This window comes from Aythya fuligula, chromosome 1, assembly GCF_009819795.1.
Source record: "Aythya fuligula isolate bAytFul2 chromosome 1, bAytFul2.pri, whole genome shotgun sequence".
Classification (NCBI taxonomy): Eukaryota; Metazoa; Chordata; class Aves; order Anseriformes; family Anatidae; genus Aythya; species Aythya fuligula.
Window position 1 is genome coordinate 1,432,590 of NC_045559.1, and position 12,544 is coordinate 1,445,133.

Below are 12,544 nucleotides of genomic sequence, written 5' to 3' on the forward strand. Positions count from 1 at the left end.
CCTTCCTGCAAGACTTGGGATGTCCTGGATGAAAAAAATGACCTTTTCCTGGGAATTTCAGGATCAGATTCACTCTATGCTTACTCCAAACCCACCTAGGATGGCAGGACAGGGGCCAGAAGTGCTCCTTCACTGCCTGCTTTGAGTTTTCTCCAGCTGCTGATGATTTAGACACAGAAGCCACCAATTCTTACTGTAGGAAACTTCCTGAACCTAAGTTGTTTCAGATAAAACGCGACTTAAAAGCATGTCAAATGTAAAATGCCATCTTCTGCCCAGGAAAACGACCAGGCCCCTGGGCTGGGCTTTTCTGGAGGTTTAACCTGAGAGAGGTCAAGCTTCCAGGGAGCTTTTGTGCTGAACGCTGTCCTGAACTTGGATCTTCAGTCTATTAAGGGAAGATATTAAGGGAAGGACACGGAAACACCTAAATAATACTGAGAAAACATCTTCGCTTTCAAATCCCCAAAGAAAAGCCTTGATGTACTCATCCCTACCGGAGAAATTCCACTCGGATCCATCTGTTTTGAAACCCTGGGGCAAGAAGAAGGAGCTGTGGTTATGCCCTGTGGCTGGGGCACGCCTGTGAGCTCTTCAAAACACCAGCACAGCCACGCTGGAACCTCACAGCCACCAGGCAGGACGGGAGAGCTGCTCCCAGCACCAACATCCAACCCGCCCTCAGCGCCCTTTGACTGCTGCTGCTCACCACCCTGCCCTCCCTGAAGCAGCTTTCGTGCTAGATCTACCAAAGAGAAGGCAAAAGGAAGACACGAGGGGGTTACCAGCTCAACAGAAGCTAATCCTGAGCCATTTTTGCCTGTCTGGAGCCCACCCCAGCCATAAGACAAGGCACCCTGATGAGGACTGTCAAAAAAAAAAAAGGAGGATGTGGTTCTGTGTCCATTCACTGCTTGATCAACGTAAAGGCTCTCAGGCTAAGCATCCTGTTTTCCAGCTCTGTATCAGCAATATCAAATATTTACACCTCCCACAATAAATCCTGATCTGTTTAGGGCTCACGCCAAGGATCACGGCGGCTCCAAACCTTGTGCAACCTCTCTAAGTCTACGCCTGTCTCTTCGCTACTGCTCCACGTGCTCATCGCTAAAAAATGAAGAAAAGCAGCGATAAATTATGCATCTGCAATCCCGAGCTTCCCAGAGCAGAGCTGTTACAATCCATTGCCTCGCTTTTTACGTGTCCAGGGCTATTTTTAAGAACACGACAATAAGGAGCAGCAATGTTTAGCTCTGCTCTGCTTGTCACGCAAGCCTGGGAAGAGACAGCAGAGGCAGGACTCTTGGGTGCACGGACCACGAGATGTGTTTCAACTCCTTCAAACTCCTTCCTGATCATCTTCACGGGCTGTGTCTTTCTTTTGGGACGGAGAGGAGGGAGCAGACTGCCCTATTTAGCCTCCTGTAGGATGTTCCTTGCAAAATAAGCCATCAGTCCGATCACTTTTACCAGGGTGCTGGAAAAATGCTGGATATTTTTCCCCCCTGGTTCATTAAAGCACAGAGGGCACCCAAAGCATCCCTCACGCTGACCCTGGAGATTTCCTGGGACAAACCACTTTGCCTGAAGCTTGTTTGTGTGAAAAAGAAAAAAGGCAATGGACTTGAGGATCCCGAACAGGCCAGCTCTGCAGGGTAGCTCCTATGATCTTGTCAGGCAGCTGCCAGAGGAGTCGAGCAAAGCGTGCTGAATAACTCAGCACTTAAATCACAGCTTGGCTTCACCTCATTTGGAGTCCCACCCTCAAAAAAAAAAACCACCCCGCAGTTGATGAAGGGTCATTTTGCATCAGAACAAAAACAACTCGAGGTTTAACCGCTCCGGCGTGACGTGGCAGCCCTGATGAAAGGGCTCCTCCACCAAATCCCACATCTCTCTGGTGTGCCCACGCTCTCGGGACACGGGAGGGATGTTGCAATGCTCTGTTAGGGCTCTGATGGGGCTCTGTTGCCCCATCTCACACCCAAGGACTATTAAATCGTGCTGCTGGAGGATGCTCTCCTGGCCGAGCAGGCCCTGCACACCCCACTGGCTGGGCTCCCCCAGACAAACAAAGTCTCCTGGTTATTCAGGGACCAAAAAAAAAAACCCCAAAACTTGGCCATGATCTCTATTCAAAACTTAGCTAAAGACCAAATCCGAAGAATTTGGTCAAATCCGAAGACCAAAGGCTGCAAATTACCAACTTCCAGATTGAAACACTGATTGTGATCACTGGATCGAGGGATAAAAAGCCAACAGCTTTTGCCACTGGCTCATTTCCTCCTCTCTTACCTACGTGCAGCTGATTCAAGGGAAGGCCAAGCACCTGTGTTCTTATTTTCTCTCATTTCTCAGGTTTCAGATGCGAAACTAATTCAGTTTGGGTCTCAGCTTGCCAGAATTAGTCTTTCTATCCTCAGTTTCATCCATAATAGCCCTTCCCGGGACCATTCCCTGGTCCCCAGGAGCTACTGGCTCTTTATTTTCGACTGGTTTTATTTGTCCTTCTGCAGGCAGACACAGCAGCACCCTCACAGGCTCTCCCAGGGCTCACCCATCCTCCCCAGCCACTGTTAATGCTTAGCCTGGGCTTTCCGAGCTGAGTTGGAAGCCCGTGACCACATCCTTCTCCCGGTGACCCCAGGAGAAGTCACTCCTTTCCTCTTTGAAGGTCCCTTTGACACGTCCAAACCCCGAGCCCCACTCAGCCCTCAAAATTAAACTCTAATTCTTTCCCTTTTTCATCATCAGAGGCATCCTCAAGACCATCTAACCTTGTCACACTCTTCAAGCCATCGCTAATTGGCCTGCAGCTTTCTTAAGTGGCACTCCCTGAGCAGGGCAGAGCCCTAATAAGCCTCGGCTGGAGCAGGCAGCACCAGCGAAGGATTACTTGGCATTTACTGACAATTCCTCTGCTCTGTCACCCCACAGAAGGGCTTTCTGCAGTGATATCATTGATTCTTTGACTCCTGCTCTGCCACGTTTCCCCAGAACTGCTAACAAGCACTTTTATTCAGTGATTGGGAACCGGATATTTCCATCTGAGCACTTTTCCTTGTCCCTTTCTTCAGCAAAATGCCTTTTCTTCCTATTTTTTTTTCCCCAATCTCCAAAAAAACAACATCAAATCCTAACCTACTATGCTTACCTCCCTGTTTAGGATCTGCTAACGAGCTAAAACCCTGCCCACACACTGCCCACACCACACATACCATCTTCAAGCAGTATCAAATCACCCACCCTGTATTTCTGGCTACTTTCCTTTAAAACGAATGGGGCTGCTGTGACGGGAAGGAACGGGCACAAACCTGTTATAAACGTTGTTATTAATAAACTCAGCGTGTTATTCGTGCCCTTACCTTTAATTTTCTGTTTGTACTCTTCTGGTCGGTGGAGGTACATGGCTGCAGCGTCACCATTTAGAGGATCTATGGGGTTAGGATAGGCCAGCAGCTGGGGCAGGAACGATTCAAATATATTGGTGAGATCTGCAAGAGAAGGGCATCGTTCACATCCACGGCCCCAGAGTGAGGTGGATTCATCATCCTGCAGGCACTGACACCGAAACAGCAGCACAAAGCTGGGCAAAGAGGCTGAAAACCTGGGCACGAGGTTAAATAAAGAGAAGGGCAGCGGGGAAGGAGCACACGGGGCTTGTAAGAGGGATGTGGCTGCTGCTCTTCAGCTAATTTCAACTACTCAACATCCCTACAACGTAAATACAGAAATCTGGGGGTTAAAGAAGTGGAAGGTGAGTTGTCTGGAGCATCAGTGGAAGCAAGCTCAGCCCTAGCTTAAAAAAAAAAGAGAGAAAGAACAAAACCAGCACAATTCCTGCATCCCACCTCGCTGAGTTCTCCCACTTCTGCCTCCCTCTGTAAGCATCGTTACGCAGATCTCGTGCTCCATGACTAAACGGACTCACCTCGAGCACAAAACACCTACAGGGCCTTAGCTGACGACTGCATTAAGGGAAAGAGCAAGCAACGAGCCCCCCCTGCAACCCCAAAGCACTTCACAGGATGCAGAGAGATCCCAGGAACAGCGCAGTGCCAGTGGGCATCTGTCAGTAAATCCCCACCATCAAACGTCTCCTGGTGCTGGTGAGTAGCTGTGGAGGCACGAAGCCCTCTTCCCACATCCCTAAAACAACCAGTGGGGGTGTTCAGCCACAGCCCTGCATCACCCCTCCTCCTCGGGGGCTTCAAAAGGGCTGTGTGACCCCCGCAGAGCAGAGATTAATCAGGGTTAGGAGGGCTGCGTGCCACGTTTTGCTTTCCCCAGGGGGGTTGAGCTGCTGGTAGAGGCAGAGCAGTGTTTATTTTTTAATTACTCTGTTTTTAATATTCTCCTTGTCTTTTATCAGAGTATTCCTGCCCGTGGATGAGCATCACCTGCCCCTTCTAGAGGCGGGTACCTCGGAGTTTTGGGTGGGCAGAGCTCCTACAGCTCCCCTGTGCCAGCAGCTCCAGGCTGCAGCCACATAAAACCAGGCTCCAGCCTCACCACCGAAGATGCAGCCTCCAAAAAAAAAAAAAAAAAACCCCATGCAGCAGGTCCCTGCTGCTGCCCAAAGCTTACATCCCCTGTGGATCTATAAACGGGTGCTTTCTGAATGGATTTGATCCTACCCAAGGCCAGGGAGACTCCAGGTGTTGTTGTCAGTCCTTTCCTCCTGCATCAAGGTGTCATCGATTGCTACGGGTCACAACCAGCTGGTCTCTGCTTTGCAGGGGCACCACTAAGAAATTTGGTGATTTTGCCCTGAAATCTTTCTAGTATTAGAAGCTGTTGCCCTTTCCACCACCACAGGACGGTGACAAAGCCCTGGAGGGCACACAAAGGGTGAGAGCCTCAGCCAAATTTGCCACTGGTGGCACGCTGAGCACTCAGAGCCACCAACCAGTCCTAGGATGAGGCACAGCAGCAACTGGAAGAGGGATCTGAGTCCGAAAAGGGACCACAAAAACAGTGACAGCACGCTGCAGGAATGCTTTCTGCCACAGCCTTGGGAGCTGCCTGTCCTTGGAAAACCAAATTTCACCATCCTAGGGCTTGGGTTCAGACGTATCAGCAAGAAGTTAACTCCAGCTCGCGGTGCCACCTGCTCTTGGATCAAATCTCCCCACAAGCAGGCTTAGATCAAGCTTCCCTTTATAGCCACTGGACACCTAAACTCCAGTGGCTGCTCAGCAGAGCCCTAAAAACCACCGTGACTCGCTGAACATGCTGCAGGGATTTTTTTTATTATTGTTTTTAAGACCTGAGGGATGTTCCCCTTCTTTCCAATCACTAAAAGCAGCGTTAGTTGAACGAGGATTGGTTTGGATGTGAGCAGGGAGCCTGCCAACAGCACCACGGACCTGCTACTTCATTAGGGAACAAAAAGGTCGTTCCCTAATGCCATGAGGTCCTCCTGAATTTATCAGTAGCTGTTCTGGGGCTCTTCCACTTTAATTCCTCCTTGAATTCTCCGACCCAGCTCCTCTGCCAGCACAGGAGTGCTCTGAGGGGTGACGCTCCCAACAACACAGCTGTGCTGAGGAGCACTGGGGAAATATTTCTCCCTTTTCCACCCTCTCTGCAAGCTTCGAGGCATCCTACAGCAAAGCAAGGGGAGTCTGCAATGAGAGGACTGTCAGAAAATGCACTTTGTAAGGGCCAACTTTCACCTTGTAATGCCAGATTTCACCAGGTGCTCTGTACCAAATCCTCACCTGATACTTTCAAGTTTCCTCACATCGAGCTCACACGGAAAAATACGGGAGATTTTCTGCAAGCTTGCTGATATTAATACATCAGAAGCAAAGGAAATCTCTTGGTATTTTATTCTACCTTTTTGAGCAACAGCAATGACAGAAATACAGCAGCATTCATTAGGAAACCTCTCCACGTGGAGCACACAGCCATACCAGGAGGGCTCGAGGCATTTGGGTTCGGAGTCAGGATCAACAAGCTGCTACAGCAATTTCCCAGCCAGCATTGGCCAAGCCCAATCTTCCCTCCCAAACTGTGCTGGTGAGGAAGGTGAAGTGGCTCAGCTGCTCGAAAACTCCAGCTTACACGGGTAAATTTGGGCTTTCAAGGGAAAACGTGAAGGATTTGATGTGCACGTTCCCTTGAATACTTTTCCATAGCACAGGATTGGAACACCTGAAGAAATTTATATTTTTTAGATTATATTTTTTAGAACAAAGCCAACCTAGACTAGATTCTCAACCGTATTCCTTTTTTTCCCTCAAACATATTCCTTTTTAACAACTTCAGCCTTCCCTAAATGCTGTTTTAATGGATCTTCAACTATCAGTTGACCTTGTTATAGCCCTGCAAAGGAGAGTTACAGCCAGGAACAAGTGAAAACCCCAAACCTTCTGCAGCCAGCAGTGCAGTTATTAGATACACGATCCCCTCCTAACCTGCACTGAGGCGGTGCTGCCACGAGAAACAGTTTTTGGTGTCACCTTCTGCAGAAGTGGCATAAAGGCAGGTCACAAAAGTGGTTTTGCATGGTAATCTTATTTTCACATGACGTTGGCTCAGTGAGAAGACTAAAATTTAACTCAAAGGAGTCAGCCTAAGGTTGTCTGTGGTGTGTTAACCCACCAAATACGGATGCTCGTGTGATTTTTCGGGGGAATACCAAAACTCACCGTAGAGAGCCGTCCAAGTTTGATTGATTACATCTAGACATACGGTTCCTGACCTGAAACACATGGGAAAGATGGAATTAAACACAGCCACACTCAGAAACACCCTGGGGATTTAACAATCTACCCCCTTCCACGGCCCTGCCTTCACCCTGCTGTTCCAGATAAGCGCTGATTTACTCCTGTCCTGTGGTTAAGAGGGGAGCAGCCTTTAACTACACAAATCTTTGTACTCTGCACAAAGGGAAGCAAATTGGAGCCATTACTAAATTATCTGGCCCATACAGGGACCTACTGGAGAGACTGAGGCGTAGGTGGCTCCCCTTACACCTGAAATTAAAAATCGTGGCTAAACTGATTTCTACCAGAAAGCATTTTATCAAGAACGTGGACTTCAGCTGAAGAGGGAACTGTGGCCAAGCCAGAACCATTCCGTCTTTCAAGAAAGCCAGCACGATGCCAAGGAGAAGGGGTCTTACAGCTCCAAATTTTGTGTAAGCGAGGCACGTTACAGTGCAAAGACCCCATCTGAGAGCCTGCAGCACGCATCTCCCCTGCCTTACCCACTCCTGGAAGTGGACTTCAGAAGACATCCTTTGGACTGCTAGATTAAATCAAAGCATTATTTAACTTTTTGGCATGTTCTTACAGAGCCAGGACACAGCTACAGTTCAATAAGATCCTCAGGAAAACCACGCAGGCGCACGGGATTTACTTACGCTTCATCGATGTTAGGATGGAAAATTTTATTCATGAATCCTGCAAAAAAGGAGACACTGGTAAATAGCAGAAAACAGCCAAAGATTATTTATTTTTTAAAAACCAAGAGAAGTCTGGAATTTACTGAACAGGGGCTCGGCTTTCTATTTTCACAGAAAAACCCAGCTTTGCTATTTATAGCCACGTAACCTTTAAAACACTCAGGCAGCAGTTTGACCCTGGGGTCCTCAGCCTTTCCCTTGAAATTCAAAAAAAAAATCCCACTCGCAGCTCAGCAGGACCACAAAGGCTGTGGGTCCAGCGTGAGACTGAGGAGATCTGCCCATCAGCACAATTAACCTCACATCTCAGTGATTTCTAAGCTGCAGGGATCATTTCAATACACGGCAGGCACAGATTTTAAGCCCTAGTTTAAGTTTTTGTCTATTTTTAAAAATATTTCTTAAAGTTTTTCTGTAACTCGAAGTTACAGCATTAATCTACGTTTGTAAGCCACTCAGGAGCAGAGACTGCTGCAGACACAAGGTTATTTTTTTTGGCAAAACCCCCGTGGTTCAAGAGTTACAGCACTATAGTAGAAGATGCCTCATATTTTAGGGACACCTCTGGCTGCTGCTACCAGATGCAAAGCCACATTTTCCAGCTACGTCCCTCAACATTGAGTTAAAGACAGATGGAGCCCCAAAAAACACTCTTCTCCCACAAATAGAGCTTATAAAGCAGTACTATAAAGGGATTATAACACGCCACGCTCGGCACTGTAGGCTGTGTAGAAGTAAAGCACGTTGACCCCGAAAAAACAAGTTCAGCAGATTCAGGGATGCAAAATCCTGCTCCCAAACTCTTCCCTTTCAGTAGGGGGGAACCAAAACCCCTGGTGAGGGACCTGTCCCCACCGCACGAGGGGGTGAGGGAAACAGATCTGGGTTTTCCAGTTACTTCGCTGGAAAATGGATCGAGTGTCCCAGATGCTGCTTGGGTCCCTCCACACTTCTGCTTGGCAGAAAAGCTGCTGCAGCCCCTGTTTCTGCACCACTTTAAGAGGTTTCCAGATCTTACCTTGCTGTCTTTTTCTTCTTCCCAGAAGGTAAAATAAAGCCTTGCTTCCTTTGCCTGATCACCATCCCATCCTCTACAAAGCCCTACAAAGCCCAGGTGGGAACCTACAGAAATCTGCAGCTAACAGCAACCACTCCTGATGAAGGTGTGCTTACAAAAACAGGAAAAAAAATGTCAATCCGAGGTATTGACTCAATCCATTTCCAAAGAAAACACCATTTTCTCTTCCGAGCAGGCCATGGAGGTGCAGAAATACCTCGCAGCCCCGATGCAGCTCTGCCCGAAGCAGGAGCGAGCTCAGTTTGAGTGGCAGCTTGGTTCCCATCTGGGTAAGAGCTGCCATATGGAGTCAGCTCCTTTTCTTTCCACGTATTGTGACACAAATATAATCCCGTGTTTACTCGTACCGCTCGGGATTTTGCCTAAATACAACCCAAGACTGAAACGACGCCCGGAACCAGAACGGTCTCGGGAAGGAAGAGCAAGAGCTGCAGAAGCAAGCCCGTGCTAACAAGTGTCTTGCAGGAAAACCTTGCTGTGATTTAGCTTGGAAAACTGAAGCAGAATGAAGGAGGGAGGCTGCAGCTCCATCAAATATTTAAGCTGTGCTAGCTCCCCTGGGTTTAAGGCAGGTCACAGATCCTTTATGGCAGGCACTGGAGGGATGCGGCGAGCACTGAGCTCAGATCTAAATCCTGCCTCTCTTGAAAGTTGGGAAAAAAAAGGAGAAGTTTCTGAAAAAGCAGCAAAGGGAGGACAGGAGAAGGCAGGAGGCAGCCGGAACAGAGCAGCAACGTGCAGAGCTGCTGAGTTAAATGCTGCCTCTTCTGCTTTCTGGGCCGGAGAGCAGCTGGAGGCAGGCATCCCTCTGCCTTCTCTCCTTTGGGTTTTCTCTTTTTCTCAGCTACTTCCTGGGAAGTTCTCCCGGGTTGCACCAAGCTGTGCTGCCCGGACACCTGCAGGTTTGGCAGACCGCATCCACACCTCGGTGTTTAAAGCAGACACCACATCCACAGAGCTACCTGCTCCTGCCCTGGAGATTTCCACTTCTTTCTCCATCATCTTCGCATCCACCCGAAGCCAATCCCTTCTTTCAGTGCCCTTGGTCTCGACTTTTCCACGTTGAACAGCCGCTGTCCAAGGCAGAGCACGAATATCCTCTTTGGTCGTATTATGTCGTATAAAAACGACAGCTTTGGTCGTATTTCTCCTTTTTCTGACCCGATCTGTCCTCTCCTCCTCATTTGAAAGTCACCCTCAGTGACAAAGCACTAACCTTGCTCTGATAACGCCGCCTTTCTCTGTATTTCTACTAAAGCAGAAGTGTCCAGTTTGCAGAGGGAGCCAGGAGTGGAAAAAAGCCTTCCATGCCAGCTGAAACACAGGTTCACTGCCACAGCACCGAATACAACTGATTAACTGATTAAATTAACCAATTAAATTACCACGCAGAACGTCAGGGAAGCAGCGAGGATCCTAGGGAGGTCCCAAACCTTTGATTTTGGGTTCCCATCACGGCCAGGAGCATGAAGCTGAGCCCCCAGCCTGTGCAGTTGTAGTTCTGCCTGCTGGACTGCCTGTGGACACTTCACTAAACATTTTAACACTCACTGAGCAGCGATTCCCTGGAAAACCCAACGTTTAGGTGGAGTTCCAGCAGAACTGCAGCCCGCATTTTCCGTACGGAGACACCACGATCCAGGAGAGCCTCTCGAGGTAAAGCAGGACTGCAGGAAACCTGTGCTGACAGCAAGCTTTGGGTGAAAACAGAAAAAAATACACCCAGAAAGGAGTTGCACACCAGAAAGGGACCTCTCTTCCACTGCTGGAAGAACCCAGTTGTGGGGTTGGGCTGTGCTCCAGGTGAAGTTCTCCTTGCAAGCTCCTGCAGCAGCCAGGATGAGCCCAAAAAACCCGGTGCTGAGCCACAGGGGGGTCAAAGAGGTGCTGAGCACAAGGGAAAAGCAGAAGGAATTTCAGACTTTTGTAGATGTTGAAGGATCTCCTGAATAATTCCAGCCTGAAGCTCTCAGGATCGGGCTGGGAAGCGCTGCCAGACCCAACACGTTCTGGATAGCTGCCGTGCCAGCGAGCTTTGCTCCAAGGGGTTCTCCTCCAAGAGGCAAATCCTGAGTGCTCTGGTGAGCTGGGAACACCGAGGGCGCACGGAGCAGCTTTGTCCTGTCTTTGTCCTGCAGGCAGCAAGCTCCTGCGAGGGGCAATTCCATCCTCATCACTCCCCCTAGCATTACGCCTGCGTGGCTGGACCGTAATTAATTCAGGCTCCTACCTTAGCACATCCCTCGTCGATTTGGGTAAATAGATGGCTCTGTTTTCACCTGAAAACTTGGAGAGAAGAGGGATCGGGCCTGGAGATCACCTCCCTGCTATGGGTGCTGGTCCATGGCACCAGAAGGGTTTCTGCACCCATGGGTGCTTCTCCAGGTCAGGCGCTGGGCACCAGCCAACGAGAAGCACCTCAAAAAGCACCCACTGCTTCTCCGAGCTCAAAGTACAGCCAGACGAGCTGGGCAGTTGTGTGAGAGATCCCCAAAAGATGCTTTTTGTGCTCTTTCAAGCCGTGCTGAAGCACACCTGGAGGAAAATGAGGGGGAAAAACGAGCAAGGAGTGCATCCCAGCCCCCTTGCTGAGCAGGGGGAGAGCTCCACAGGCAGACCCACGCCGGTGGTAGCTGCAAAAAGGACATCCCACCTGCTCAGAGGGATGTGCCAGAGCACAGCCAGTGATATCAGGGACTTATCTAGCCTGGTAAGGTAAAGAAGAGGTGGGAAGGTGGTTACAGACTCTCCGAAGCAGGATGGAGGGAGTTTAAACACCACATCACATCCACATGGCCTGGGTGAGCACCCAAAGCACGGGGCAGAACGATGTGCACAGAGATCAGCATGCAAAAGGGTCTCAATACAGCACAGCGAGGCCAAGAGCAGCGTTTTTCCTCCCATTTTTTAACCCCAGGACAACCTCGCTCATGGGAAAAAAACCTTCCCAACGCTCGCGCTTCCAAACACTTGTGCAACGTGGCCAAACAGCCAGATAAGATTAGGCTAAATTTACTGCTCAGTGCTTCCCTGCCCCCAAACGCCGGCAAGAGAACATGCACTTTTTTTAAAAAAAAAAAAAAAAAACAACAAAAAAAACCCCACGCTGTGCTCGTTTCAGGGCCTGCCTGCTTGTGTAACCGATCACGAGCACGCCACGCGCCGCGGGTTGAGAAACCCTGGTGGGAGACGGAGGAGGGGGCACGAGAGCAAGGCTGCTGCCCCAGCCCTCCCCGCGTGGGGACACTGGGACAACTGGGACACCTTTTCCAGCGCTCTCAGGTCAGAGATCTCGCTGAGAATTACAAGAATTTCATGTTTTTTAATGAAATTCATGGGTTAGGAGCTCTTTCAGGGTACTGAGGCAAGCGCAAGGCTGCGTGCTGACCGCCGAGGCATCCGTCAGGGTGCGAGGGGCTGCGTAACATCAGCTCGCCAGCAGCAGCAGGACAGTTTATGTTACCACCCCCGGCTTTTCGTGGCTTTTCAAAACAATGCCATAAATAATTGGGCAGCAGCTTCGAGGAGGGGAAGAGCAGGACGGAAAAATTAGAGCAGGACAGAAAAATACGGCCGTCGGGGGCGGGAAATGGTGTCAACTCTGCCCAAAAGGACTGAGCTGCCCCTTCCTGGGAGGGGAGAGGCAGCAGCACCAGGTGGGGAGCTCGTGGCTGAGAGCTGCAAGCTCTGGAAAAAAAAAAACAAAGCAATTGCCCAATATCAATTTGTTTCGTTGCTTAGGTGCACCGTCACCTGATGCCCAGAGCCTGGCACAGAAGGTGGTGAATCCGTGCCAAGCCAGGCTCGAAAACTCGAAAACACCTCCCCAATTTTGTCTCTTCCCGAGCTGCAGAGTGTCAGACCGCAGCAGAGCCGGGGATACAGATTACCTTCGGGTGTCTCGTCTTTCCCCACGCACGAAGCTCGGCGTTTGGGGAAGAAAAAGGATTTTCACAGCACTCACGGGTCACGAGGATCAACACACAGGAGGAAGAAAGCTTGGAGTGGTCACCGGTGAAAAGAGACTCCTGAAACTCTAAGGAGCAAAGCGT

The 12,544-nt window shown here is 49.7% G+C and overlaps 1 protein-coding gene across 1 annotated transcript in view; it reads right to left on the minus strand.

The window, feature by feature from the left end:
- UBE2H (ubiquitin conjugating enzyme E2 H) overlaps positions 1-12,544 on the minus strand; it is a 42,770-nt gene that overhangs the window by 2,359 nt on the left and 27,867 nt on the right. The window contains exons 4-6 of the mRNA XM_032195984.1: positions 7,373-7,412; positions 6,657-6,709; positions 3,366-3,494 (exon numbers count right to left, since the gene is read on the minus strand). Of these exons, the coding sequence (XP_032051875.1) occupies positions 3,366-3,494; positions 6,657-6,709; positions 7,373-7,412 (222 nt within the window). The remainder of the gene's footprint in view (positions 1-3,365; positions 3,495-6,656; positions 6,710-7,372; positions 7,413-12,544) is intronic.